The sequence below is a fragment of the Cheilinus undulatus genome, linkage group 3, assembly GCF_018320785.1.
Source record: "Cheilinus undulatus linkage group 3, ASM1832078v1, whole genome shotgun sequence".
NCBI lineage: Eukaryota > Metazoa > Chordata > Actinopteri > Labriformes > Labridae > Cheilinus > Cheilinus undulatus.
In genome coordinates this window covers 55,264,287-55,292,257 of record NC_054867.1, presented here as the reverse complement: position 1 = coordinate 55,292,257, position 27,971 = coordinate 55,264,287, and the positions used below count along the sequence as shown (strand labels likewise).

At 39.6% G+C, this 27,971-nt stretch overlaps 1 protein-coding gene across 8 annotated transcripts in view; it reads left to right on the top strand.

Annotated features, from left to right (window-relative positions):
• Nucleotides 1-27,971, top strand: part of slmapa (sarcolemma associated protein a) — a 118,303-nt gene that overhangs the window by 42,348 nt on the left and 47,984 nt on the right. For all 8 annotated transcript variants that reach the window (XM_041783159.1, XM_041783156.1, XM_041783158.1 and 5 more), the window contains exons 2-4: nt 1,987-2,134; nt 5,501-5,573; nt 24,896-24,932. In XM_041783159.1, the coding sequence (XP_041639093.1) occupies nt 1,987-2,134; nt 5,501-5,573; nt 24,896-24,932 (258 nt within the window). The remainder of the gene's footprint in view (nt 1-1,986; nt 2,135-5,500; nt 5,574-24,895; nt 24,933-27,971) is intronic.

Sequence of the window (27,971 nt, the reverse complement as noted above, 5' to 3'; positions counted from 1 at the left end):
TTTAGGTAATTTCATAAACATTTGAGAAACTTATTTTTAAATTTTTAAGAAGTTGATTTGATGTTTTGTGGGGGAGTTGCTTTGGTTGTTTTTTAGCATTTTTTTTTATAAAGATTTGAGGAATTTATTTGAAATGTTTTTGGAATTTGATTTAATTTCTTTAGGTGGTGGGGCAGGTTAATTTTTAGTTCTTTTCTTAGTATTTTTGAACATGTATTTGTAGATTTTGGGAGATTCAATATAAATTTCTGGGGGAAATAGCTTTGTATGTTATATTATAGAACGGTTTATGAGATGAGAAACCTGAAGAACAATCACATTAAACTGCAGTCGCAATGTTGGGTGAAAAAAAAATCGCAATTAGATTATTTTCCCAAATCATTCAGCCCTAATTTCAACCAAGTAATCATCAAGCTTTTTCTATAAAGGCTGCAATGATTACTGATGTGATTAGGGGTGGAAATTAGGGATGCACGATATTATTGGTCTGATATCACTATCATCCATATGTACTAAGGCTGTTGGAACGAATTTCAGGGTTCGAATGTAATTCAAATATGAAAAACTTACTGAAATTTGATGCTTAAATTACTATTCGACTGTGTTTTTATATATAAATATTTAGATGTTTTTGATCGTTCTCAAGTCTCTTCCCTCTCTCCTCGGCCTCTACTTCACCCGTATGTATATATGGGTATATGTATAAATGTTTCGTCACATGACATGTGACATGATGAATAATAAAGTTTTCACACTCAAAACACAGAGGCGCAGCAATGGCTACTAGCATGACGAGCGGGCGATGAACATCAGGAGGTGCGTGAAAAGGTTAAATGGGAGCTGAAAATTATTACGGAGGATGAGGAGGGGAGCACAGAAAACGAGGAGGGTGGAGGTGCAGCAACGAGGACGCACCGGGAGGAGAAAAGCGCTCTTAGTGGCATGGGGACCTTTTTGGGGATGTTTATCGCCAAGGTGGTGCACACATTGGTGATTTGGCAAGTGAGGCTTCACTACAACAAGAGATGCTGATGTATGAGAGTGATGCTCAGTTAAAACAACCACATACTGAAGTGAAATGATTGGAGAGCATTTCCTTAAATTGCCCAAGAGAAACTAAAGTGCCAGTCTTGAGGGTTTCCTGTAAATTGTTCCACATTTTAGGAGCGTAAAAGCTAAAAGCAGATTTCCCAAATTCAGAGTAAACCCTCGGGACCTGAAGCATTAAGCAGTCAGTAGGTCGAGTGTTATAATGTCCAGTGGTCCAGTTCAGCATAGATGTTATATAAGAAGGTGAACGTCCAATCAGGGAATTACAAATGACAACATACAAGTGTTTATCACGCCTTTGTGCCAGAGAGGACCAACCAGCTTTGTCATACAGAATACAGTGATGAGAGTTATAAGGACCCCCAGTTATGAATCGAAGAGCAGAGTGATAAACAGAATCTAAAGGTTTGAGAGTGGAAGCAGCAGCGTGTCTATAGACAATATCACCATAATCTAATACAGAGAAAAATCACCTCTACTAAAACTAAACTAATTAGTTTAGTCTTGGTCAAATCATGGTGTGTTAGAGAACACAATGCATTCTGAGTTTGGCTACCAGCCACTTTTCTTGAAGTTAATGCATATCTTAAACACAGTCCCCAGTAAAATCTTGAAAAGACAGCATTAATTTATGTTATTTCATACGTTTCTTTCCTGTTGGTTGATTGAGACACTGAGATTGGCAGCTCTTGGCTGCCGTCATCTATTGTAAAGGCAATCTGATGTATAGAGTTTGGAAATTGCTTTTGTCTGTCATAAATTTCCTCAGGAGTTGTGATTGGATGTTTGCTGTTCCCTTGCAGAATATCATTGTTTACCGTGCTATCTGGAGCCGGTAGGGATTTATCTTCTTTCCATCAGTCAACAAGTTAAAGTCCAGGGTCATGCCTAAAGTATATGTGTCACTTACCTGGCGTGTTTCTCTGTGTGTTTCAGTTTTACCTGCAGGACACTAAGAGCAGCAATGGGACGTTCATCAACAGCCAGAGGTTGAGTCGTGGCTCGGAGGAGAGTCCGCCCTGTGAGGTTCTCTCCGGCGACATCATTCAGTTTGGAGTCGACGTCACGGAGAACACGCGTAAAGGTATGCATGCATGTCACGCAGTCACACATTACATATCTGTTAAGCCAGTGGTTCTCAAACTGGAGTCCAGGGACCCCCGAGGGTCTGCAAGCCACAGCTTGGGGGTCCACGGAATAATTCAAAATAGATTATTTAAGTAATGCCATGTGATTAGAAAGCAAATAAATACATATAGTGGCCACAGCGCCTCAAAACAACCATGCTAAACCAATGACTCCCACATAAGTCAACTTTGGGCTAATAAAGACTCAGATATAATTGTGACATATGTAAATCTGTCACTCGTCACGCATCAGTCTCTTCGCTATATGGTAAACAGGTTCATCTATCAACAATGGATAAATATTCAAGCATGTCCACTTTATCAAGAGATGCTAGGCCCAAACTGAGAAAATATGATGCAAATATGAAGATAACAAAGCATGCAGAGTTTAAGAACAAAAAAAAACATTTTTCCAACAAAAGGGCAAGGAAAATGGCAGTTAACATATGTTTCTGGCCTGTAAGGGGTCCCTAGTCCCAAAAAGTTTGAGATCCCCTGTATATAGCAACCATTAATTTGATAAAGGCTGCGAAGCGCTGCAAGGGTTAAGGCTGTCGCCTCACGGCAACATGTTCTCTGTGTGCATTCATGGATTCTGTGCAGGTACTTCTGCTTCCTCATACAGTCCAAAGACATGCTCATTAGGGAAATATGTGACTCTAAATTGCCCATAGGTGTGAGTGTGACTGTTTTGTCTCTGTCAGCCCTGTGACTGACTGGTGAACTGTCACCCAATGACAGCTAGGATAGGCTCAAGCCCCCCATGATCCTGCACAGAATAAGCACTATAGTTCATATATGGATGGGAGTCTGATAAACAGAGGAGAATAAATAAAATACCACTGGTTCCAGTGAGAGAGAACAGAGCATTTCTCCCCTTTTTCCTCATTCAGCCTCGTGGTCATTAGTACACTCATACGACCTAAAATAATTACACTTGACTAACCCTGCAGCAAACCTCGGGGCTTCTGAAGTCATATACAACATGCTGTACAGAGCAGATATTAAGGTCAGATTTTCAGCTCCACTAAAATCCTTTTAGACCAAAAGTGCATTCAGCCTACATCAGACCGTATTCATTCAAGACTGCTATGAAAGGCTAATGTGTAAACATCAATATCCGAGGTTTGAAAACAACATTATATAAATAAAACCCAGACATGCTTCTTCTATAGCTCAATTGACCAAAAACAACAACAGTCGAGTATGTTGGTTTTTTATTTTATTTATCCATAAAGGAATACTCCACAATGACAGGTTTTAAGGAAAACCTGAAACAATTACAAATGCATTCGATTTAAAAATGAACAAACAGGGTGGTATTTTAACTTGATGCTCAGCTCATGCACAGAAGCTTTAGTCCTCTATGAGGCAGCTTTGGATTTTCTACTTTACAGCCTTGTTTATGAGATGTAGAGATGAAGCCCCATCTCTTTACCTGCACTGAGGCTCAGGCTTTGCTCTGGTTCTTTCCGTTAGGGAACCAGACTTGATGTCCTGTCAAGCTGGAACTTTTGCGGCAGGCACAAAACAATATTGCACCATCTAAGCTGGTAAACTGAGTGTAAAAACCACCAAAACCAAAGGAATCCAATACAAAACAGCTGCCAAGACTCGCTTCAAAGTATTACTGCAGGTTGAGCTAGGAAGAGATGGAAAACACGAGTCTTTAGTGATGATCAGCGGCTTCTCTGAAAACTGGCACTTCTTCCTCTAAAATTGTGCCTTTTTTCTCCTATTGGAAATAAAAGCAAGGATTAAATTATTCAGCAGGCATTATCAGACAACGTATGTTGTAAGAAATAACCTGCAAACTGCTGGTACGTCTTTCTTTCTTGCATGTTTTTTTTTTTTGTGTTCAACATTTTTTTTATTGATTTTCAAACAGTAAATAACAAAAAACCCCATTTTACATTTGAAGTGCAATTTCGAAAATCTGTCCAGACATGAAAGGGGTATGTAAAAGAAACACAGAAAATCCTCAAACAAAAAATAAAGTAAAACACAGACAACTAAAACATATATACATACACTCGTCCATTGTAAATATTGTCCATCAAGAGAGTAGTTCAGATATTTTCATAATGACCTCTATGCTGCAGACATGGATAGCCAGGAAATGTAGGGATTCCATGTGAACATATACTGATCAAGTTTGTTCAACAGAGAATATGTCACTCTCTCATAGGCTGCCAGATGAGCCATAGTTGTAGCCAATTCGTCATAGGGAGGCGAGTGTTTTCTCCTCCAGTGTTGCAGTGGTATCCGCTTAGCTGTTGTGAGGGCCAGAATAATCCATCGTTTCTCAAAATGGGCCTGATCAAAGTCTTTGAGTTCCATGGTTGAGCCCAGAACGACCAATGTGGGAGATGTTAGGAATTTCTTTTTCAGGACTTCTTAAATAACCTGTTCACTATTGTTCCACCAGTCTGTTAGTGAAGAACATGGCTACAGTATGTGAAAAATTGAAGCGCTGAACCCATAGTTGTTTGTAGTTTGGTCATTTAGGAGAGTCGCCTGAGTAGGAAGATGGTTGGCAGACAAGTCTTATCTTATGAAACAGGAAAAAATCTATTCATACAGGTGTAAAATAAAATGAGTTTAAACAAACAAAGGCCGTTCAGGGAGGATATAGATTTTTCATTTTTCCCACAATTCTTGAAATTCTTTTGAAGCCGTAATGAAAAGGTGATTCATTCCATTGCGTATATTTCATAGATTATGTTAAACCAGTCTTCTATAGTTGGAGCTTCTGGCTTAAGCCATTTTTTGTTATCGCCTTCCAGGGAGAAATACTCAGTACTGCAAACAGGTACTCAGTTTTCTTATCTGTAGATGTCAGTAAGATTCCAACAAAGATTTGCTCCTAGCTAAGTAAAGTTTGTCCTGAATATATTTGCCAATTCTTTGTGGATATCACGCCAGAACCTGTTGACTTTGGGACATGTCCAGAACAGATGAAAATGATTAGCTTCCTGGGAGCCACAGTTCCTCCAACAGCTGGAAGAACCTGAATGATGACGTTTCTGTGCAGGTGTGATAAAATATTTAATGCATTTTGGCTTTTTATGCAATCATTTTTTACAGAATTCTGTTTGTTTTTATGTCTTTTCACAGCTGATGGGTGAAAATATCACAGAGTACATAACGCAGCAGTCTCAGCTTAATAAATCTCCTGTTAGCCAGAGAAGTTTTTAGCATCAGTGCTACCGTATAAAACCACAGTGAAACGCTGACTTCAAACCCAGAATATAACCAGGACTGTGTTTCATACATCAGATTTTCCTTCTGTAAAATACTGACATGTTTTTTTGTGCTTCCAGTCACTCATGGCTGCATCGTGTCAACAATCAAACTCTTCCTACCCGATGGGATGGAGGCACGGCGACGGAGCGAGTAAGTTTTCATTGGTTATCACTGATCCTTTAAGCTTTCATAATGATGTCGCCATGGTTTCAGCTTTAATTAAGCTCTGTGATTGGATTGTGCTCATGAATGCAGCATTGTCATTGGACAGAGTAAATCTGTTTGTGCTGGTATTAACAGTTCACTGGTTACTGTAAATAATGCTGTTACTGCCCGTCTGGCTGCTCTTTCACACAAACATGGAGTTTCTGCTTGCGTAGTGATGTCATTAGTGACAGTCTAGTTGATGATGAGGAGGGCGGCTGTTCCTTTAGCTGTGAGGAAGATGCTGTGTATGTTCATGTTTTTCATCATTGTGACTCTGTTTCTAGAAACTGCTGTCATCATTGCTCCTCTGGTTGTGTTAATTCATGTTAAAGGTGGAAGAATGAAGAGTTTTAGTTCAGATTTATAGTGAACCAGGCTGGTCCCAGCATGGAACTTCCTACTGTACTGGGAGTCCCACCTGTGTTTGTGTGTCATTGTGAGTGTGTAAAGGGCTACTCTAGTCGATGTGTGTGTGTGGCTGGGGCATGCTGCCATGGTGGGCAGTGCCATCTGCTGCCCTGCTGTCCACCTCTCAGCCTGAAAAATGAGTCTGGAAAACGCAGACGAGCATCCTGACCTGCATCAGTAGATGAATAAAGAGTGATGGGTCCTCTCTCCTCCTGCTGGGAGGGCTGGCAAACAAACTCCGCAAACATTTACAGTTTCTAACATCTAGTTTAGTCCAGTTTTGGTCGTTTAACTCCTGAGGAATGATTCTGGCTCTTTTACACCTAAATGCTCCATTATGTTTTCTAGTTAAAATATAACGACCCTTCACAAATGAACCACTGGCATTTGTAGATAAGGAGGATGTTGAGGTCCCGATACTTTCCAACTAGGGCTGAACGATTTTCAAAAAAATCTAATTGCAATTTTTTTCCTGCAATATAGCGATTGTGATTTAAAATGCGATTATTTAGGTTCCTCAATTTTTCTGTTGTTCAACAAACATATCAAGAAATCATTCTATATTACAACAAGTTCAATATTAGATAAGTTAAACTAGGGCTAAATTCAGAAAAAAAATCTTACTGCGATTTTGGCTCACATATCATATTTTGATATCAATAGCTTTATTGAAGGAGATGATCATTTCTCATATTCTTCTCATTTTGATGAAGAAAAATACATGCATGAGCAATAAAAAAAAGAACAATTTTTGTAAAAAATAAAATAAAATAAAAAGATACTTGAAGGTTTGAATAATGTATAAAGCAGTGATACTCAAGGCGTGGCTCTAGAGCTACATGTGGCTCTTTTATGTATTAATTTTGAATATTATTCCCCCAGAAAACCTTAAAAGGGGACACTTAATCGCCCCCATTCACCATTTTTCTCCCACTTTCCACCCACTTCATCTACCTTATGCCACTAAATACCACTTGTTTTCTTTTTTTGCCCATTTTTGCCGCTCTTGACTGCTTTTTGCCCATTTTAGTCACTTTCCACGTTTCATTTTTTGACACGGTTTTGCCACTTTTGGATCATTTTATGCCAACTGTAACTTGTTTTTTGTCACTTCTCACCCATTTGCTAATTTCTGACCCTTTTTCCACCTCTCCTCCACATTTCCACCCCTTTTCACCCATTTTTCTTGCTTTTTGACCATTTTTGCCATCTTTAACTTATGTTTATTGCTACTTCAAGTAGCTTTTGCCACTTTTCAACACTTAGTTTGTGGCTCTTGCAAAAGTATTTTTCAATAATTTGACTCTTTGGTTGAGCAGGGTTGAGTAACACTGGTAAAAGCATAAAAAAAGATTGTATCAAACTGGTATTTTGACACTTTTCAGGTTAAAGAAATATTGCACCTTTTGCGATTTTTAAAATTGCAGTGTGCCATATTGCGATTTAATCTAATTTGCGATTAATTGCCCAGCCCTATTTCCAATATAGGTTGAAGAAAGAGAAGGTTCCTTGGTAGGGAGGATTTTTGCTGATAACTGATATGCTGACATTTTCAAATTAATTTCATCTGATACTGATATTTATGTCGAGTCCAGACCTAAAACTTCAGCCCTTAAAAATTCAGTAAAACTCAAGGAATGAGGATAAATACAAACAAGACTTCAGGGTTTCTTCTCCGTGTTTGAACTCCGAAGCTCCGCCCCTCTTCTCACTTACCTCCTCGCGGATGAGCATGTCCGCTGAATGGAATACTGATGGGGGCAAAGCTCTTTTCCACTGAAATCAACAGCCGGATTACAGGAAAGAAAACACTCCATCTCCACATGAACAGATTGTACAGAGGACCGAACACCGCCGTAGGCGGTAAGCGGGAGCATCGTCCCTTGCTGGGTTTTCCCCAGGTGAGAGTGCAGCACGAGGAGGCATTGCAGAAGTGTGTTGTTCTGTTACCAGAACCAACCCATTTTTTCCTTTTTTTTTGTTTTTTTTTGTTTTTTTTTCATTTGCCCCTCTCAATCCTTTTAACTACCTCAAGCCCATTTTTTGACACTTTTATCCCGTTTTTGCTCTTTTTAGCCAGTTTTTTCCTCTTTTATCTTGCTTTTTGCAATCCCCCCCCCCCCGCCACTTTTCATCCATTTAAGTGGCTTTTTGCCATTTTTTTGCCATTGAATGCCCCCCCCCCATTTTTTGCCACTCTTTACTGCTTTTTGCCCATTTCCCAATTTTTGCCCTGTTGCTGCCACTTTCTGACCATTTTTGCCACCTTTTAACACATTTTTTTCCCTTCTCATCCATTTTTGCCACTTTCTGGCCTTTTTTGTCACTTTATGCCTACTTTGTCCCTTTTGACCCATTTTTGCCACTTCTCACCTCTTAGATTGTGGCTCTTGCAAAGGAATTCTTTAACAGTTTGGTTCTTTGGTTGAGCAGGGTTGAGTGACACTGGTGTATAGTCTTTTAAATGTATTAGCAGTGATATCTTCATCCCTCTCTTCTTTCACATCCAGATTTTTTTCATGGTTAGGATGTATTCCTCATGTGACTACCTGCACCGAATCGTGACCCCCAAACTCTCACGTTTGGGATGAATACAAAAACGTTTACAGCCCTAGTGGGAGGGGTGAGAAGAAAGGAGACATCGCTGTCTGACGGATAGAACACAGAGGAGTCTGTTCCAATCAGATAAAAATTTGTCTTGATAAGACATATTTGTCGATTGATGGAGATGGAGTAGACAGAGACTCAGAGACCAGCTGACTGAAAGATGTCGGCCCTAAACTTTAAACCAACTTCTAACTGGGCGCTGACGGCACAACAGTGAGGTGAACAGATTCGGATCGATTTCAGCAGAGCAGTCACGTGCGAAAGAAGCTTCAATGTTCCTGTTGGTGGATCAGTTCCCAGCTATGACTAATCTGTGGGAAAATGGCACGTTTCCCTTCATTTTAAGGTCACAGCCAAGTTTTACAAAAACACTTTAATTAAAAACTGGCAGACCCAATTTTCAGGAGTTTAGGAGAAAGATTGCAGCAGAAGCAGTGAGCAGATTAACTAAAGACTGTCGGCCTTTTACTTCTTCATCTTAGATTAACTCAGAAACAGTGTTGAAGTAAACAACACCTTTTAATTCTGACATTGGTGTCTGAATGGAAATCATAAAGTCGGCTACTTAAACTCCCGAGAATTAACTGGATGTGCAGCGATGCCACCTTCTCTAACATCCTTTTTTCTTGTAAATGCATTTTTTTCCCAGCTGTAATTACAGATGTGAACACGATACATTCTCAGCAGCTTTGTCTCTGCATTAAGAACATGAGGAGTGAGTGATGTAGAGCTAATTCAGACAGATGTATTAATAGCTGAAGAATGTTTCTGCCCCCAGTTTGAGCATCTGACATGTGGAAGTCTGCCAAGAACAGCCTAATACAGTCGCTCTCTGTGTGAGAGCAGAGCACCTGTATTTATACACCAGTAAGTCTGTATGCAGTGAAAACCTGATTTAGTTTAATGTTCCAGTACAGCTGAAGCTGAAAAATCATAAGAACACTTTATTCATTCACCTTTGAGCTCAGCAGCAAAAACAAACTAATATTCTCAGAGGAATTTAAAAGTTTAATCTCTGAACACACTGCTCTGCCAACAAAGTGAAGCTATGATTCTCTCTGCAGCACTAAATATTTCTCTTTTAACCTGAATGAGCTATTTTATTTATTTTATCACAGGCAAACATTCACACGTGTGCTCCATGGTTGTGACATCTCTAGAACAGTGAACTCTAGAGCAGTGATACTCAACATGTGACTCTTTTATGTCTTAATTTGAAATATTATTCTCCCAGAAAACCTTCAAAAAGGGAAACTTTGACCTAAAAAATTATCCATTGCAAGTCACATTAATACGTTTGTTCCCCACACTTCTATAGTAGGCTTTAATTGTCAAACTTCATTGACAGCCTTCATTTTTTGTCTGTATATTTCCATTGCTCATGTTTTTTCTTTTTGGCCCTTTTTTCCAATTTTTGCCACTTTTATTCAGTTTTTGCTGCTTTTAGCCCAGTTTTGCCACTTTTATCATGCTTTTTGCAATTGCCTATTTATGATACCTTTGGCCATTAAATGCCAGTATTTTTCAAATTTTTGCCACTCTTTACTGCTTTTTGCCCACTTTTCACTTAGTTTTTGCTACGTTTTTGGTTGCTTTTTGCCCATTTTAGTCACTTTTCACTTACTTTTGCTACGTTTTTGCCGCTTGTTGCCCAATTTAGTCACTTTTCACTATCTTTTGCTGCGTTTTTGCTACTTTTTGCCCATGTTAGTCAGTTTTCACTAACTTTTGCTGCGTTTTTGCCTCTTTTTGCCCACTGTAGTCATTTTTCACTAACTTTTGCTGCGTTTTTGCCACCTTTTGCCCATGTTAGTCAGTTTTCACTTACTTTTGCTACGTTTTTGCCACCTTTTGCCCAATTTAATCATTTTTCACTAATTTTTTTGCTACATTTTTGCCTCTTTTTGCCCATTTTAGTCTCTTTTCACTAACTTTTTGCTACGTTTTTGCCTCTTTTTGCCAATTTTTGCCGCTTTTCACTATCTTTTGCTGTTTCGCCTCTTTTTGCCCACTGTAGTCATTTTTCACTAACTTTTGCTGCGTTTTTGCCTCTTTTTGCCCACTGTAGTCATTTTTCACTAACTTTTGCTGCGTTTTTGCCTCTTTTTGCCCACTGTAGTCATTTTTCACTAACTTTTGCTGCGTTTTTGCCTCTTTTTGCCCACTGTAGTCATTTTTCACTAACTTTTGCTACGTTTTTGCCTCTTTTTGCCCACTGTAGTCACTTTTCACTAACTTTTGCTACGTTTTTGCCTCTTTTTGCCCACTGTAGTCATTTTTCACTAACTTTTGCTGCGTTTTTGCCTCTTTTTGCCCATTTTAGTGTCTTTTCACTATCTTTTGCTGTTTTGCCTCTTTTTGCCAATTTTAGTCACTTTTCACTATCTTTTGCTTCGTTTTTGCCTCTTTTTGCCAATTTTAGTCACTTTTCACTAACTTTTGCTTCGTTTTTGCCTCTTTTTGCCCACTGTAGTCACTTTTCACTAACTTTTGCTATGTTTTTGCAGCTTTTTGACCTGTTCTGCCACTTGTAATTCTTTTTTGTCTTTTCTCACCCATTTTTTGCCACCCTTTGACTTTCTCTACTTTAACATCAAAAGGCTGTTTTAAAACAACGAGGTAAAGGGAGAGCTAGTGGGAGGATCTTTCTTCTCTGCTTCTCTTGCATAAGGAGTTAACTTTTCTCCTTCACCTGTTTTGTTCTGCCAGCTTCCTCCTCTTCTTCATTGGTTGTTTCATAGTGGTCAGCAAACATGTAGAAGCATGCCGCCTGGATTGGCGGGTAAATATCAAAGACCTGTCACTTTTATCTGCTTTTGTATGCTTTCTCTTAATAGTGCAGACGTATTTGTCGTGTGACTACATGAACCAAACCATGACCTCCAAACTGTGACGGTTCAGAACAATTACTAGTACCGTTACAGCCCTACTAGTTTTTCTCTCTGCTTCTCATTTTCGTATTGAAATACTGAGCAGGGAAGAAAATAAAGTTGTGAATTAGCAGTTTTTCAGGTGTTGTGTCCAAAGGCTTATATTTAACAGTTTATTTTACCTCAGACCTAATCTGATCAGAATCCCCTGCTGTGACATCACTGATGGAGGCGTGGCCAGAAACGTTTACAAACAAGCAGCCGCAGCTTTCTGCATCTCTGAATTATTGAGTTTGGAGTCAGTCTCTCTTTCATTATTAATCTGGACAACTAAACAAACACATTCACATGTTTTAAGAGATGTAATTCCTCCTAATCTGGCTCTTCAACCAGGAAAAGTCTGAGTGAAATAATGAAGTCAGACCAGTAGATTTTATACCTCAGAGTTACTCAGGTTTAACCACCAGTGTTTATCGCCTGTCACCATTTAAGCTTGACAATAGCTCCTCTTATCAGCCTGTTATCACCTGCCATATTTCCTTAAACGCCCACATACACCCTCAAACACAGTCATGGTCAAGTGTGGAAAGAGGATGTTACATTTGCGTAACCGCTGTTGGCTCACAGGTGTTTGAAGCTTTTAAATGTTCTTCTGTGAAATGGTGAAAACTTTGTGAAGCATCAGGTCATTTATCGTTTACTCCTTCAGACTCCCACAGACCATAAAGTTAGTAAAAAAAACACTCTTAACTGCAGCAGAGAGTGTGTTTCTGTTTGGCGGGCCAGGAGGGGAGGAGCCTCAATAACTAGCAGAAGTAAGAGGAAGAAAATCAGCTGTTTTCCTCCTGAGGAAAGGAGGAGCGAAGAGTAGAGAGAAAGAAAGTTTGTGTTGATGATTTCACTCACGCGGTGGAAAAGTGGAGAGAAATCAGCTGCCCGGTTTAAACTCAGGGGAGAACATGAAGAAACAAGGAGGGATCTATTTTATTAAAGAAGCTGAGTCACAAAGAGAGAGCCAGCGGTGAACTTTGAGCTGTGACAGATCTCACCAAGACGACCTGACAGGTAACGTCTCAGCTCTCCAGCATGTTAGTCCGGATTCAGCTCATGTCCTCAGGCAGGAGCATGCTGAGGCTGCTGAACAGAGCGAAAAACTGTTGATTTGTAGCTGGAATTGTTAGTTAAATCTTTCAAAGGTGCACTTTATAATCTAAACTAAATCATAAGATAAAACTTAAGGCCTAAAGTGGCTAACAGGAGCTGGACAGAATGCAACACAGAGTTCATGTAAGTTTTGAAGACTGTTGGTCTGTTGTTTGAGCTGCCTGCAGGTCAAAACTCCAGAGCTCAAACATGAAGAGCAGTAAAAAGCTTCTTTTACTGTCTTTCTGTTTATTTGCGATAGCTACATTAAAAAAAAGCTACTTTCTTCAAATACGAGGCACTTTGTCATGCCCTCGAGCTGTTTAGTGCAACAAAAACATCTTAAACGACCAAAAAGCCATGTACAAAAGTATGTATAAACTTGATTTCTGTGCAGTCACAAGCTGCATGCAAACGTTTGACCAATCAGTTGCAGCCGTGGATACCTGAGCCCTGCATTCACACCACTCGACCAATCAGATAAAGCGTCAGCTGACTGTCCGTGAGGTTTGCTTACATAAAAGTAGAAAAATGGAGGGAAATGTGAGGGAAAAGTGCTTGCATTGAGAATGAACAGATTTCTTTTTGGATTTACTTTGGAATCAGGAGAGCGAGGTTAAAAACACAGGTGCCTTATAAATCGTAAAATTAAACACAATATGCACACATGCATCAGAAGCATGTCATACTGTAATCCAGGTATTATATATATAGATTTTAGGTGGCTGCACAGAGACTTAGAGGGCAGAAAAAGCTTAGAACAGTCTCAGCTACCATTGACCACTGCCTGGAGCTGCAGCCCTGTGCATGATCGTTTTCCATCCTCTCGATCTGATGCATGTTTATCTGATAGCTGCAGAAAAACAGACATAGATTTTAGCTGTGAGTTTTGTCTGGTTTGACGCAAAGGGACACTGTTTACATTAGGGATCGTCCCAGAAGAATAATTTCCAATCTTACTAAACACGAATTGTAATCGCATTTAGCTGATGAGTCTGAAGTCAGATAAATACATTCTGTAAACTAACTTAATGCTGCACCATTACAAAAACATCACCATAAAGGTGCAAAGGTTTGCAGAATGTGGCTAACAGACCAGTGCTAGCACCACAGTCCTCTTTCAGATTAACGTCCACATTCTTAAACTATCATCGCCCAAAACTACAACTGTGCAACTTTATTCCCGTTTTCTAGATTGAAGACTTCAGATCAGGCTAAACTGTGCTGTTTGCTCAAGATACTATCAGCGATGTTAGGCCCCGTCCACACGGAAACGAATTTAGGTGTATATGCAAAAGTTTTTGTTGGATTGACGTTTCATCCACACTGAAACAGTGTTTTGGGTGACTGTGAATGATACTTTTTGAAAACTGGTGCATAAATCCGCAAATGACTACCACTTCATCTCCATGTGGACGGCCAACTGCATCTTCCTAGAAATGATTACGTCACACATAGCGTAGCTCTCTTACCACGCCTGCGCAGGTCTGACCAAAACAACAATGGCTGAATACAGGGTTGTTGTTATGAATTTCCCTTTGGGGATGAATGAAGTACGACCTACTTTACTGTCAGCTGTCAGTTTTCAGGAGCTGTAATGTTAAAGACTGACATAGTTCAGTCAAATTAACACAATATTAGACGTCAGGATTCAAATGTGTGTTTGATGGCGGAGTTAATGTAGTAAAGTGGCACTAAGACATCACTATAGACCAGTGATACCCAACGTGTGGCGCATTTTGTGATCATTTGTGGCTCTTTTATGTCTTAATTTTAAATATTATTCCCCCAGAAAACCTGAAAAAAGGCAAACTTTTTTTTTCATTTTCAAATTCTTTTTTGCCACTTTTCACCCATTTAAGCTACATTTTGCCACTAAATACCATTTTTTCCTTTATTTGCCCATTTTTGCAACTTCTTATTTTCAAATTTTTGCCACTTTTCACCCAATTAAGCTACCTTTTGCCATTACATACCTCTTGTTTCCTTTTTGCCTATTTTTGCCACTCTTGACTGCTTTGTGTCCATTTTAGTCACTTTTTTTAAACAATTTTTTGCCACTTTTTTGTCTAAATAAGCTACCTTTTGCCATTAAATACCACTTGTTTCCTTTTTTGCCCATTTTAGTCACTTTTCCCTCATTTTTTGCCACTTTTGGACCATTTTTCCACTTTTTCTCCCCATTTTTGCCCCTTCTCACATAATTTTGGTGCTTTTTGACCATTTTTACCACCTTTAACTTACTGTTATTGGTACTTTATGCCGTTTTTGCCACTTTTCACCACTTAGATTGTGGCTCTTGCAAAGGTATTTTTCAACAGTTTGGCTCTTTGGTTGAGCAGGGTTGAGTGACACTGCTATAGAAAGTTTGGGAGTGCTTCTCCCAGCAGCTCTGAGTGAGGATGAGGAGGACTGTCCTGCTGCAGCCGCTAGCGTGAATCTGGAAGCTTCTGACACCAGCAGCAGTGACATAAACAGATGTCAGTGGCAGATGTTTTTTTGTAGTGTTCAGTTAATTTAATGCTGACATCTGGTTCATGTTATGGCTGAATCAAAAAAGAGATTTCTTCACTGGACAGAAGAAATGTCAGTTTGACAAGCTATGATGTGTTTACATGAGGAAATGTCGGTGAAGTGGGAGTCCTAACAGTAAATAAAGTATTGAAACTTAACTCCACTGGTACCAGCAGCTGGCTGCGTAGTTGTTTTAAACAGCTGTATTGGTCCTGATTTTAACAGCTGGTGCATCACTATTTTGCCAGGTTTTATTCCTGACTGGAACTCCAACATTAAAACTAACAGAAACAAAAGTTTGCCCACTGAAACAGTCTCAGAAGGTTCTAGGTTTCTGTTTAATTTGATGCTACTAACACCCCTGGCATAAACAGAGGAGCTACAGATTCAATCTCATGGTCTGTGTCACACAGCTTTGCACACATAAATACACACCCTTCCTCACCTATGCTTGTTCTGACACACAGGGTTGAGAAATCTCAAGAGTTTAAGGGTCAAATCATCTCTTCTTCTTAGTTCACAGAACTTAACCTTACTTTTTGTCAGAGTTTTTATGATCAAAGATCTGTTTTTAGCTCATTATCTTCCACATGGAAACAGGATCTTCGATGAATATTTTCCATCACTTTTTTCAATGACAAACTGAACACCGCCTTTTAGGATACAGACAACATAACGTGTTTTAATCTGAATAAGGGGGTGTGTCGCCATTTTCTTCTGCTGGCAGCGCCCACAACCTCCTTCAGAGCTTCTTTATAGGAGGTTATGGGAACTTCTCTCTGTCTGAAATGTGAGGTCTGTTACAAATAGCTCTATGCCCTGGATTTTTTCTTTTATTTAAGTAGGAAACAAGGATAAGTCTAAAAGAATCCTTTAATAAGATTCGCAGCAGCTCTAGACTGGGAGTTTACACCCTCTGACACAGAGGTGCCCATCCTTGTTTCCTGTGAGCTCCTTCTACTTGTATCTCAGAAAACTTGACACCCCCCCCCCCCCAAGCAGAAACAAAAAAATTGATATGTTCTGTCCAAAATTACCTTTATTCCAGAAGTCAGAATTCTGCCATCAAAGTCAGAATTTTGAGATTAAAGTCAGAAATTTGAGATCAAAGTCAGAATTTTAAGATCAAAGTCAGAATTCTGCGATCAAAGTCAGAAATTTGAGATCAAAGTCAGAATTTTCAGATCAAAGTCAGAATTATGAGATCAAAGTCAGAATTTTCAGATCAAAGTCAGAATTTTCAGATCAAAGTCAGAATTATGAGATCAAAGTCAGAATTATGAGATCAAAGTCAGAATTTTCAGATCAAAGTCAGAATTATGAGATCAAAGTCAGAATTTTCAGATCAAAGTCAGAATTATAAGATCAAAGTCAGAAATTTCAGATCAAAGTCAGAATTATAAGATCAAAGTCAGAAATTTCAGATCAAAGTCAGAATTATAAGATCAAAGTTAGAAATTTCAGATCAAAGTCAGAATCTAAACAATGTAGCCTTAAACACAAATTCTTTTACCCCAAAACCATTTTATGAATTATTAATATACCAGGATTTCTGTCTATATGTGCAAATCTAGTTTTAACAACATCAGGGCAGGCAGAGATCTCTGATGCCCCCTAGGGGTTCCCGGACCCCAGGTTCTCTGACCAGAAAACAGTCCAGTATTGCCCTTTAATTTTTAAATCTGTACATCTCACACAAAATCTGTTATTCAGAATCAGATTTATTGGCTAAGCATGCTAATGCAACAAGGAATTAGACTCTGGTTAGCTTTGCTCTCAGTGTAGACGAATCAAACATTTAACTGAAAAAGTATAAAACTGTAGATTTAAATATGTAGAAGCTTTTGTTGGTATTATTTCTCATATTTACAAATCTTTGCAGCATTTAAGTACAGTACATAGATTAAGTTAGTAGCACGGAAAGTAGATTAATTAGTGCAAATATGCATATGACGTGATGGATTTACCACAGTATTTCACATGAAGCAAAGCTAAGGTGGGATCATTAGAGGGACTCTGATGCCAGACCTCTAACTTCTGTAGGCAGACAGCAGCACACTAACGCTGCTAGACTTTGAATCTTAGAGTTTCTGCTTTTCAGCTTCTGGGTCAAAGCCCAACAGCAGGTCTGAGGTATTGTTTTTCCCACGATTCAGGCATTGATTAGGCACCAGCATCGATTTAAAAATATCAAAGTGGAGTGCATGGTGTGAGTCGAAATCTCTCCATTTTGTCCATCCACACGTAAACCCTGCAAGTGGAGTTTCCACGAGTCTTCATCCTGGGAAGAGTTTTCCTAAAGGGGAGTTTTCAGAGGTCTAGGGTGTTGTTTGCATGGGCTGAAGTTTAAAACAGAAAAATCTAAACAATACTCTTTTACTTGAGGATGAAGCTGCAGACTGATTCTCTGAGTGAGATGTCTCTCCTGCATGTTAACTATTTTAATTTATAATTATATAAAACAGTGGGAGCACCATCATTATGCACAAAGAAGTTCAACAACCCAATTTTTTTTTCTCTCGTTGAGGAGTTAATCTTTAATCAGTTATTCTGTTATTAAACTTGTCGATCCATCAGCAGCTCTTTAGCCTACGATGGTTTCCTAAAGCTTTCTTGATAAATATGAACTTTTGTTAGTCTTTTTTACGATTGAAAAATAAACTGTCGTCTCCTAGATGAAGCTGCAGAAGCCTTTTGTTGGAATAGTCAGCGTGTTTTCCTGATCTGCTCCCAGAGTTCATTGCAGGTCAGATTAATGTTGTGACGGTAAAACCTGTCCACTTGTGAGATCTGTAAGCAGCGCTATGATGGAAACTACTGCAAGTGTTTTCCATCCTCAGTGTCTGCTGGAGCGCGAGCAAACACACTCGGCTAGATCTGATGTGGATGACCGAGTCCCGTGGACCCGCTGCCCCCTGTGTCTGTGTTTAGGCGGACTCGCTGTCCTCCAGAATCGTAGTTGAGGAGCTGTGAATTTAGGTCATGATACTCCGTGTGGATTTTCTGTCTTTGTGAAAGTAAAACTCTGGAGCAGGGCTGGTCTGGTGTTTGTATCAGGGGTGTGATGATGAGTAGAAATGAGCGGGTCAGTCCATGCAGAAGCAGCTGGCTGTGTGACACCCGCTGCAGAGCTTTGAGTTCAGTTTTCAAGATGTTTAAAGTTCATTTATGTGAGGTAATGGATCCAGCAGGATTAATCAGTCTGACAGCCTTGGTATCTCTCTGACACATTTATCTTAATTTTCTAAGTCAATAATTTTAGTTTTGAGGACAAGGAGAGGCATTTCCCCTAACGGAGGATGGCCATGAGTGGTTGGAGTTCATGTTTGTGTGTTAAACATAAATGTCTGATATTATCGCTGCTCAGGGTGACCATCAGTGTCGCCTACAGGAAGCTCTCCCCGTCCATGAGCTGAGATTATGTAAAACTCCAGATTAGAGGATGTTATATTTCTGCTCTAGGAAAGCACCTGTTTATTTCTGAACCTGTGAACCTGCTGTGATGATGCTGCTTGAGTGACACAGCTGCTGCTGGCTGGGACTTTAAATAAGACAACGTTGTGAGCTGCCCAGGAGGCGTCCTGATCAGATGGCCGAACCACCTCGACTGGCTCCTTTCTTCTTACCCTATCTCTGAGGCTGAGTCCAGACACCCTCCCCAGGAACCTCATTTCCACTGCTTGAACTCGTGATCTCATTCTTTAGGTCACCATGTGGGAAAATAATCTGTTGAAAAATAATGAAGTCCACATTTTTAGGTCCGGGGTAAGGGGGGGATATGGTGAGCAACACAGCCTAGGGTTTGTAGGACTGCCATGAGCTCCTGGATGTCCTGAAAGCTGCTGGTGCTCTCCTAGCATATAACCAAGTCTGAAAAGGCCTGGACATAAAAGAGGCTGCTGAGTTTGACCTTGGTTCTTAAGCTTGATCTTGGCTGCTGTGTTTGACCCTGGTTGTAGAGCTTGACCTTGGTTGTTGAGCTTGACCCTGGCTGCCGCGTTTGACCTAGGTTGTCGAGCTTGACCTTGGCTGCCATGTTTTTTTTCCATAAGTGTTCCTGTTCATTGATATTAATTTAGACTTTAGCAATGTGTTCATTGTGAAAGCTCATAGTACAGTAATAAGAATCGAGGTTATTGTGCAGCCCTACATCAAATGAAGGATTGAGATGGAACAGGCGAGTTTATGTGTAGTTAAGTTTTTGAAGTTAGTTGTGATGACCCCTCTGCAGAGTTCATTGCCTTTTATTGAAACATTTTCAACATTTATTTCTGAAACTTTCTGTGAACTGAAGCCTGAAATTGGCTTCTCTCAGGCCACAGAGAGTTAGAGGGTAAAACATGAAAGTCCTGCCGTACATTAGACAGAGATGTTTGTAGGATGTGACTTTCCTGGAGGACTGTAGCTTTCTCTGAGTGTCATTCAGATAATGGAGGATGAGATGAAGCTCTGACGTGAAAACAGTGAAGTCAGCAGAGTGAAATCACAGCGTCTCTGTGTTTACTCTGATGGATGATGTTTGTGTGTGAAGGAGAACAGCAGCAGCAGCAGCACGGACTCTGATCTCTGCAGAGTCTGAACTGAGGGGACAAAATGTTCAAAAGAGCTTTTAGATAACAGGCTTTACTTTGAGAGTCTTTAATCTGATTCACTTTCCTTACTTTAACTTTGGCTTTGTTTTCACAAATCAGAAGAGTCTTTTCATCCCACTCCTTTATTTCTACCTGAACCTCTGCCACATTCTTCTACATCAGTAAGATTTCAAGGATTTTAACAAGTTCATTTCTTCTGCTTCCTTTGATTAGACTGGATTTGATCTCGTCTGTGACCCATGACCTTTACTGATGTTTACCTCCAGGAGAAGTTTTAGTATATAGATTATGTTATTGTTATGCTTCCTTAAGCATTCTTTTAGCTAAAGCTACACTAAAAGTAGTAAAATACTAAATCTGACTGCATCATTGAAACTTGATGTGAGTAATAGGGGAGCAGTGTTTTTTGATGTGTAAATGAAGCCTAAAGGCGGGCTCAGACTACATGATTTTTTTTGGGTCGTTTACGACAGCACCATGTCAGACTATGCGACCAAAATCTTGTCCTGTCTTGGCCGACAGCCTGGCCACACTACAAGAGTGGTCCAGACCGCTCAGCGTATGCTGACATCACCACTGTCTCCACGACTGAGTGCGAGATGACAGGTTGTCGGGGGGCGGGTCAAAGAGTGTCAGTCACACTACAACAGAAGCGCTCTATGTCAGTGGTTCTCAACCTTTTTGGCTCCCAACCCCCAAAATAAAGGTGCCAGAGACCCCCACTGTACCTGAAGGCCATGCACAATTGAGAAGTAATCATGTGCAGACAAGGCCATCCATGGGGGGGGGGGGATAAAGGGGCAGGTTTCTGGGACCAAGCCAAACTGGGGGTCCATGGAGGTCAGCAAAGCCATGGTCCATTTTGAAGTTAAGCTGTGAAAACGATATTTTATATTTGATCTGAATAATAACCACTCTTATTAAAGAAACAAATATATCTTTCTACTCATTTGTGTTGTATAAAAAACTTCCTTAAATGAAAATAACTTAAAAATAAAACATAATTGAAATGGGTTAAAATAGCTAAAATTGGTTGATAAGGGAAAAAATGGTGGAAAAGGTGAAGAAATTGGATTTTTAAAGAAAATAAAGGAGTTAAAAGTGGCAAAAAATGGGTTAAAGTGGCAAAAACAGGCACAAAAACTGGTATAAGGGGATTGAAAAGTGGCTGAAATGGCTTTTAAGTGCAAAAATCTGGCTGAAATTAGTTGGACTGGGATGAAAAATTGATATAGACTGGCAAAAATGAGTTAACTGTGGTTAAAGTGGGCAACAGGAGTGTAAAGAGTGGTTGATAGAGGCAAGAATAGGCAGAAAGCGGCAAGAAATGGTTTAGAAGTGGCAAAAACAGACAGCAAAAAGTGATGGAAAGGGTATGAAATGGACAAAAATGTGCTGAAACTGGGAAAATTGTTATTAAAAAGTGATGAAAAAGGATTAACATTTGGTAAAACTGGGATAGACTGGCAACAGTGTCATTTTAAAAATATTAGTATTGGATTTCTGCATGTCTTAAACACCCTCTGTTTCAGCCCTGCTCAGAACCAGCTGTTTCTGTGTCTGTGGCTTTAAACGTTAATGAGCTGTCTGACTCCGCCCCTGACTCCGCCCCTCTCAGGAAATGGATGTGGCTCTCCTGATCCCCTGCTGCTCCAGCTGGCAGCTGAGAGGAGTGCGGAACTTTCTTCCAAGTGGGGCTGGCCATTGGAACCTGGGGGCGGGGCTAAATCTGAGAACGGCTTGTTTCACCACACATTTTCTGAAAGACAGAGAAAGAGAGGGGCGAGCTTTTTTTTTTTTTTTTTTTTCTCGATTCTTGGGGGGGATTGTGGACAGGCCAGGCGCACATATTTTTGTTAGTAAAGTCTGGAGAGGTGTATGTTGCATAATATGTGACCTTTAACTGCTATTGAAGGTCAGGCGTTTTCCACAGTTTACTATCTTAGTGTATTTTCTTTTTAAATCTTGAAAATGAATTTTAATCTTGCAGTTAGTGTTACACACACTGTAGAAATACTAATAAGTACCAGTTTATCAGTATGGAAATGGAGCGCTGCAGTGGTGACGTGTTGCTGTAAGCCATCCTGGAGGTAAACATGGCGCTGGGCAAAGCCTGAAGCGGCATGTGAGGTTAAAGGTTGTGTTTCTGTCAGACTACCGTTCTGCCTCTTCTTTTCTAGTGTTATGTGGGATATATCTCCTTCTGCCTTGCCAGGATAAGAAGCAGCATGGAGTGTTTCTGGTGTTTGGGCCTGAATGTCTGGTTTGTTGTGTGAAGGATTTACCGAGGCAGGATGGTGTTGTTTCCTCACAGAGCTGTTACTCTCTCTGCTTCTCCTGCTGCTCTTTTAGTCACTCATTAACAGTCGAGTTACACTTTCTCCAGAGTCGAGTTTACCTTCATTCCTGAACTCTGACTGTTTCCAGGTAAAATCTGGATCAACCCAACCCCCACGCAAACCCAGGTGACCTTATGTTGCAGATGAAAATCTCCAAACAACAGTGAGGTCACATTAATGCAGGGCTGAGACTGAAGGTGGTCACTGTGTCCATGATATGAGGCAGATTAGTGAAACTCACATGGATTTCTCCCTTATTTCAGTGCCATACCTTTACTGGAAATAGTTATGATCTAAATTTATAAAAGGGAAATAATTTAGAACGTGGCTTTGCCGTCTATAAGTTGAATGAATTGATATTGCCTTTGCTTTAATGTTGGTATGATTTTATATGTTTATAAATTAATGTTTCAGTTTAAACTTCTAAGTAAAGAGGATCTGTGGTTAAAAAAAACAGCTGGAACCAGCTGACCCTCAGATTTTTGATAAATGAATAAATATTATTATCCACTTTAATGTTGGGTAGATATGTGGATTTGAGTTGAACAAAGATTTATTTTTGCTGGAACGAAGAACAAATCAGGTGCAGAAAAAATACCTTTCTTTCCAAAGTTACTCTGGATTTTCCTTATAAATGTGGTCCTTACTTTGTAGTATGTTCCAGCTCTAACTCTCCCTCTCTTACTGGCTGGTTTAGTTGAATATCTAGTTAAAGAGGACATATTATGTGTCCATTAATCCCTGATAATTGGACACCTCATCTGGCATTAACCCTTACTTGTAAATTTGTAAATTTATTTATTGACAGGATAGCCCCTTGAGATGAATCATCACGTTTTCAAGGGGGTCCCAAACAAAGATACGAGACAGGAGCATTGCAGGACAACCTGTACAGTACAGACATTACAAAACATTAGACGAAACATCAAAACACAGACATTACAGAATATTGTAAGAGAAATACAACACAGACATTGAAAAGAAAAAAACAATGTGACACAAACATAAACATATGCCCCCAGAGGATACAGGTATATGTATAGTATTTGTATGCAACTTATTTTTATGATTATTATTTTTTTAAGATTCTTTTTTTTGTTTGTTTTTTGGGTTTTTTTCCCCTTTTTTGTTTCAGACTGAGATCGTGTTTTGATGCTTGCGCGTCTCAGCTCCACACAGCTTTCACACAGGGCCCAAGTTTTTCTGCGTGTCACCCGAATCTCCCTGCTCTCAAAGCCCTGTCCTTCTTCATAAGTTTTACCTCAATAAACCCCCCTAAAAGCGACTTGATTCAGTGTATAGAGGAAGTGTGTCAGGAACTTTTCAAAATAAAAGCATTCTGTACAAGTGAACGGAGTTTCTCTATAGAAATACTAAACCGGGCTTTTACTTTGAAAAGCACAAACCAGCACAAATCATGCAACCAGTTAAATGCAACTGGTTATTCACACATCCACATTTGTGTTCATGTATAGTATATTTCCTGTGTATATCAATGTTCTTATTTCATATATCGGTTGAAATATCGGTTGATATATCGGATATCGGCTTTTTTTAGCCCCCAGTATGGGCATCGGCCCCAAAAATCCCATATCGGTTGGGCTCTATTCTGTATTTTGGATGGCAGACAAAACAAGACATTATTGGATGATATTTAAGTCCGTGGAAACGGGATCGACCGATTATCGGCCCTGCCGACTATTGAGGCTGGTGTTTAGCGTTTTGTTGATAATCCGTATCTGCATTTTATTTACTGAAAATCACTATCTGGCTTTATTTTCATTCTCCACAGTCTCACCAAAAGTCTTTAATACTATTTAATTTGATTGTCATGAATATTAGCACCGCTGATACAGTGAGCATATGACATCACTTCCTGTTTCCCTCTGTGCCGTTACTCCTGCTAATAGAGATGAGGCTGACGTGTTTAAAGTTGGCTTTTGCTTTGCTTGGTATTATCTGTGATGTTATTGATGGACAGCTCCATATGCTTCATGTTTTCTGTTTTTATTGATTGATTATTTATTTCACCAGGTAGATATGGAGATAATGTAGGAGGATCCAGCCTGACAGAGGCAGCAGACTTTACCCTCCTGAAGACGAGTCAGATCGGTTTCCCTTCTGCCGTTATCTAAAGTCCCGCCTCTGCTCAGTTTTGATTGGTCAGTAAGGGAGGAGTGAGAATAACGAGGGCAGCGCTGTGAGTGTGGTGAATAAAGCAGCTGATGCTAAGAGCGTTTGTCACTGAGAACGCTGGAATCCGTCGGAGTTGAATTGAAACGAGCGCTTGCATTGGCAGGGCTAAAAGCACCAGTTATGGACATAGCCCTTGGTGCATTAGCTTTATGCTAGCACATAGTGGAAATAGCCATTTATAGGCTAACAGATCTAGCACTTCTGTGCACTGACATCAATAAAAGAAATGATCTTTTTAACTCAGTGGTACTGTATGAGTAGTGAAACTGATGGTTGTTTTTAATGGTTCAGTTTTGTTGATCATACTTGTAGATTTCCCTTTGTTGAGTGTGTTGAAGATGATAATAAGAGGGAAATAAGCCGCCTATCATCAGTTAACTAACAGGAACCATGATTAAAGGCGTGATAGTAGATGGAGAGAAAAAGTCTGATTCTTCACATGAACACTTTTAACAATGAGCTGTTTTCAAGTGTCATAAGACCTTCAAGAATCATATTTCCTCTCTTTCTGTCGTCGTCGTGGTTACGCCACCTGTCTTCCCTCCCTGCTGTTTCCATGGTAACAAACTGTTTTTTTTTCCTCTCTTCTTTCCCAGTGTCATCCAGACTCCGTTACCACTACCTGTAGACAAGGTAAGACCGCCACCGTCTGTGCTGTTGTCCTGTCCCGTGTGTGGATCGTTTGGTCACATGGATGTCCGCCCTGTAGTGACAGAGCTCTGTATGCGTGGTAGTGCACGGATATTCTCCGCAGACTCGCACAAACTCGCACGCTCAGAGTGTAGTAGTCAGCTGATCGAGGAATGCAGGGATCGCTGCCAGTTTATGCTGCTGCTCTGCAGAAGACTTTTATGTGGATCAGGGGGGCAAAGAGTTGTTCCCTCTGCTGTGTCTGAGCGCTTTGTTTCATTAAGAGGCTTAAAAGTTATTAAAGTCCAACTGAAATTAAATCTCACATTAACTGCAGCAAAGATACATGCTCAGGAAATCTCTAGACTGTTCTCTGTCCAGGAAGAGAGGGAGACATAAAAAACGGCACATTTCCTGTTTTTTGAAAGTATCCAATTGTATTTCATTTTTGTTAATAAAGTTAAAAGTTGAAAGCATCAGCACATTTTCAGAGACCATGTTGTGATGCAGCCCATTAATTCTTGTTTAAACTATTATTATTATTAGACTTCATAGACAGCAGCATCATAGAGATAGAAGCACTGCATTAGTTTTCCAGCTAAAGACTCCTTTCTGTCACACATGACCATGCTAGCTAGCAGTGTAACTGGAGTGACAGCATTTACCTTTGAATAACTGTTAACATCAGTTTAAAAGCTGCACATTTAAAGCAACAATGCACTGGACTCAGAGCATTCAGACACCCATCACTTCTTCAGTTTTGTTATGTTGCAGCCTATTCTAGTCTAGTCTAGTCTATTCTAGTCTAGTCTAGTCTAGTCTATTCTAGTCTAGTCTAGTCTATTCTAGTCTATTTCTGCAAATTTATTACAAACAAAAAAACTGCAATATTACATTGGCATAAGTATTTAGACCTTTTACTCAGTACTTAGTTGGAGCAGAAATTACAGCCTCAAGTCTTTTTGAATCACTTCAGGACAGCTGTGTCAAACTCAAGGCCCAGGGACCAAATCCGGCCCCTGGTAGAGTCGTACCTGACCCTCCTTTTATGTTTTTAATATAACTGGCCCACCAGTATGGGGTCTGCAGGTTTCCTCCAGTATAATGATGTAAATTTAACAGTGACGATTTAAATATTCCTCTTCAGTCATAAAAATGTGGAAAAGTAGAAAAAGTTAGATAAAAAGTGAGGAATGTGGGAAAAGGAATTAATTTTTGATTTCATTTCATATTTTCAATTTTGCATCTCACAGTCACAACTTAAACTTGTTATTTTGTGTTTTTTATCACGTTTTAAACTTTTAAACTTGTGATTTCAAATTTAACTCATATTTTGACTGTTCTAAGTCATTATTTTAAATTTAATTTCATATTTTGACCCTTTTAACTCATTTTTTAAAATTTAATCTTAATATTTTGTCCTTTTAAGTCACTATTTTAAGTTTGATCTCATATTTTGAACCTTTTAACTCATTATTCTAAATTTGATCTCATATTTTGACTCTCATAACTCATTATTTTAAATCTAGTCTCATATTTTGATTTTTTTTAAGTCAGTATTTTAAATTCAATCTCATAAGTTGAACATTTTAACTCATTATTTTAAATCTTATCCCATATTTTGACCTTTTAGGCTAAAGATAGCTGAGACTTGCTGAATCAGGTCCAATCAATGTATTTACCACAGGTGGACTCCACTCGAGGTGTAGAAACATCTCAGCAAAGATCAGAGAAATTTAAAGTGTTTTTGTAAAGTCTGAATAATGATGTGAGATATGTCAGGGTCGTTTTTTTTTAAGAGTTTGCATAAATGTCTGACCTTCTGTTTTCTCTTTGGCATGTTGGAGTTTTGAGTGTAGATTATTGAGAATAAAAATGAATGTTTTCGACTGTAGTATCAGGCTGCAACATAACAGTGGAAAAAGTGAAAGGCGTCTGAATCCTTCCTGAATGTGCTGTAGATCTACTGAAAACCACAAAAGCATGACTGGTACACTCCAGTTTTCATGCATCTGTTTCATATCTGATAATCTTCTAGTGTTACATAATGTTTGACCATATTGTGTGAGTAACACTCAGTGTTTAGCCTGTCTGTAGCATTGGTTTGTTTTAAAAGACGATGCACTACAACAGTAATACCAATGATGGTATCAACTCTGGTTTACTGCCCACCCCTAGCTGGAAGGCATATCCATTTACTGAAAACAAACCCACACTATGAGCTGAACTACAGCATTACTGTCTGAAAATGTGTTGACCAGGGTTGATGAGAAAGTTTATCACTTTAAATTGTTAGCTACAGAACAAACGTGAGTAATAAAGTCTATAATTTCTGACTATTAGCTCTGTGTGCTGCCTCACCCTGCTGTGTTTCTCTCTAACACTGAGAACAACAGAGCCTCAGTGTAACCTGTCTGAGGAATGTAGGCTGGAGCTGACACTCTGTGTGAGCAGCTGTGATTAAATTTGAACCATTTCACTACCGTAATTAACCGTCCCGTAGACGGATACTCAAACCTCCGCGGTCTCTGAAGACAGACTCACATTAATGAAGCTCAGACGCAGACTGATGTTAGAGATCTAGAGTAGAAATCCACCAATGAATGGCACACTGTGTGGGTTTGTCAGTACCAGACCACATGTAGCTGTGGTTTCAGTTGCGGTGTCACCACAGTGTGATTAGCACAACTGTGAAAATGTGGGCGCAGGCTTAGACCACCGTCTGGATCTTTATGTGAAGATTCAACACAAGGAACAGTCCTCTGGATCTACGATGCTTTCAGAAAGTATTCAGACCCCTAACCACAGCTCTAGAGATCTGGCTCTGATCCCTCCCATGTCTCTGATCTGTGCTGAGATGTTTCTACACCTTGACTGGAGTCCACCTGTGCTAAATTAACCTGACCGGACATGATTCTAAAGGCCCACACCTCTCTATAGAAGGCCTCACCGCTAACAGTGATATCAGAGAAAAACCAAGCCATGAGGTCAAAGGAGCTGCAGAGACAGGATTGTTGACAGGCACAGAAACATTTCTGCTGC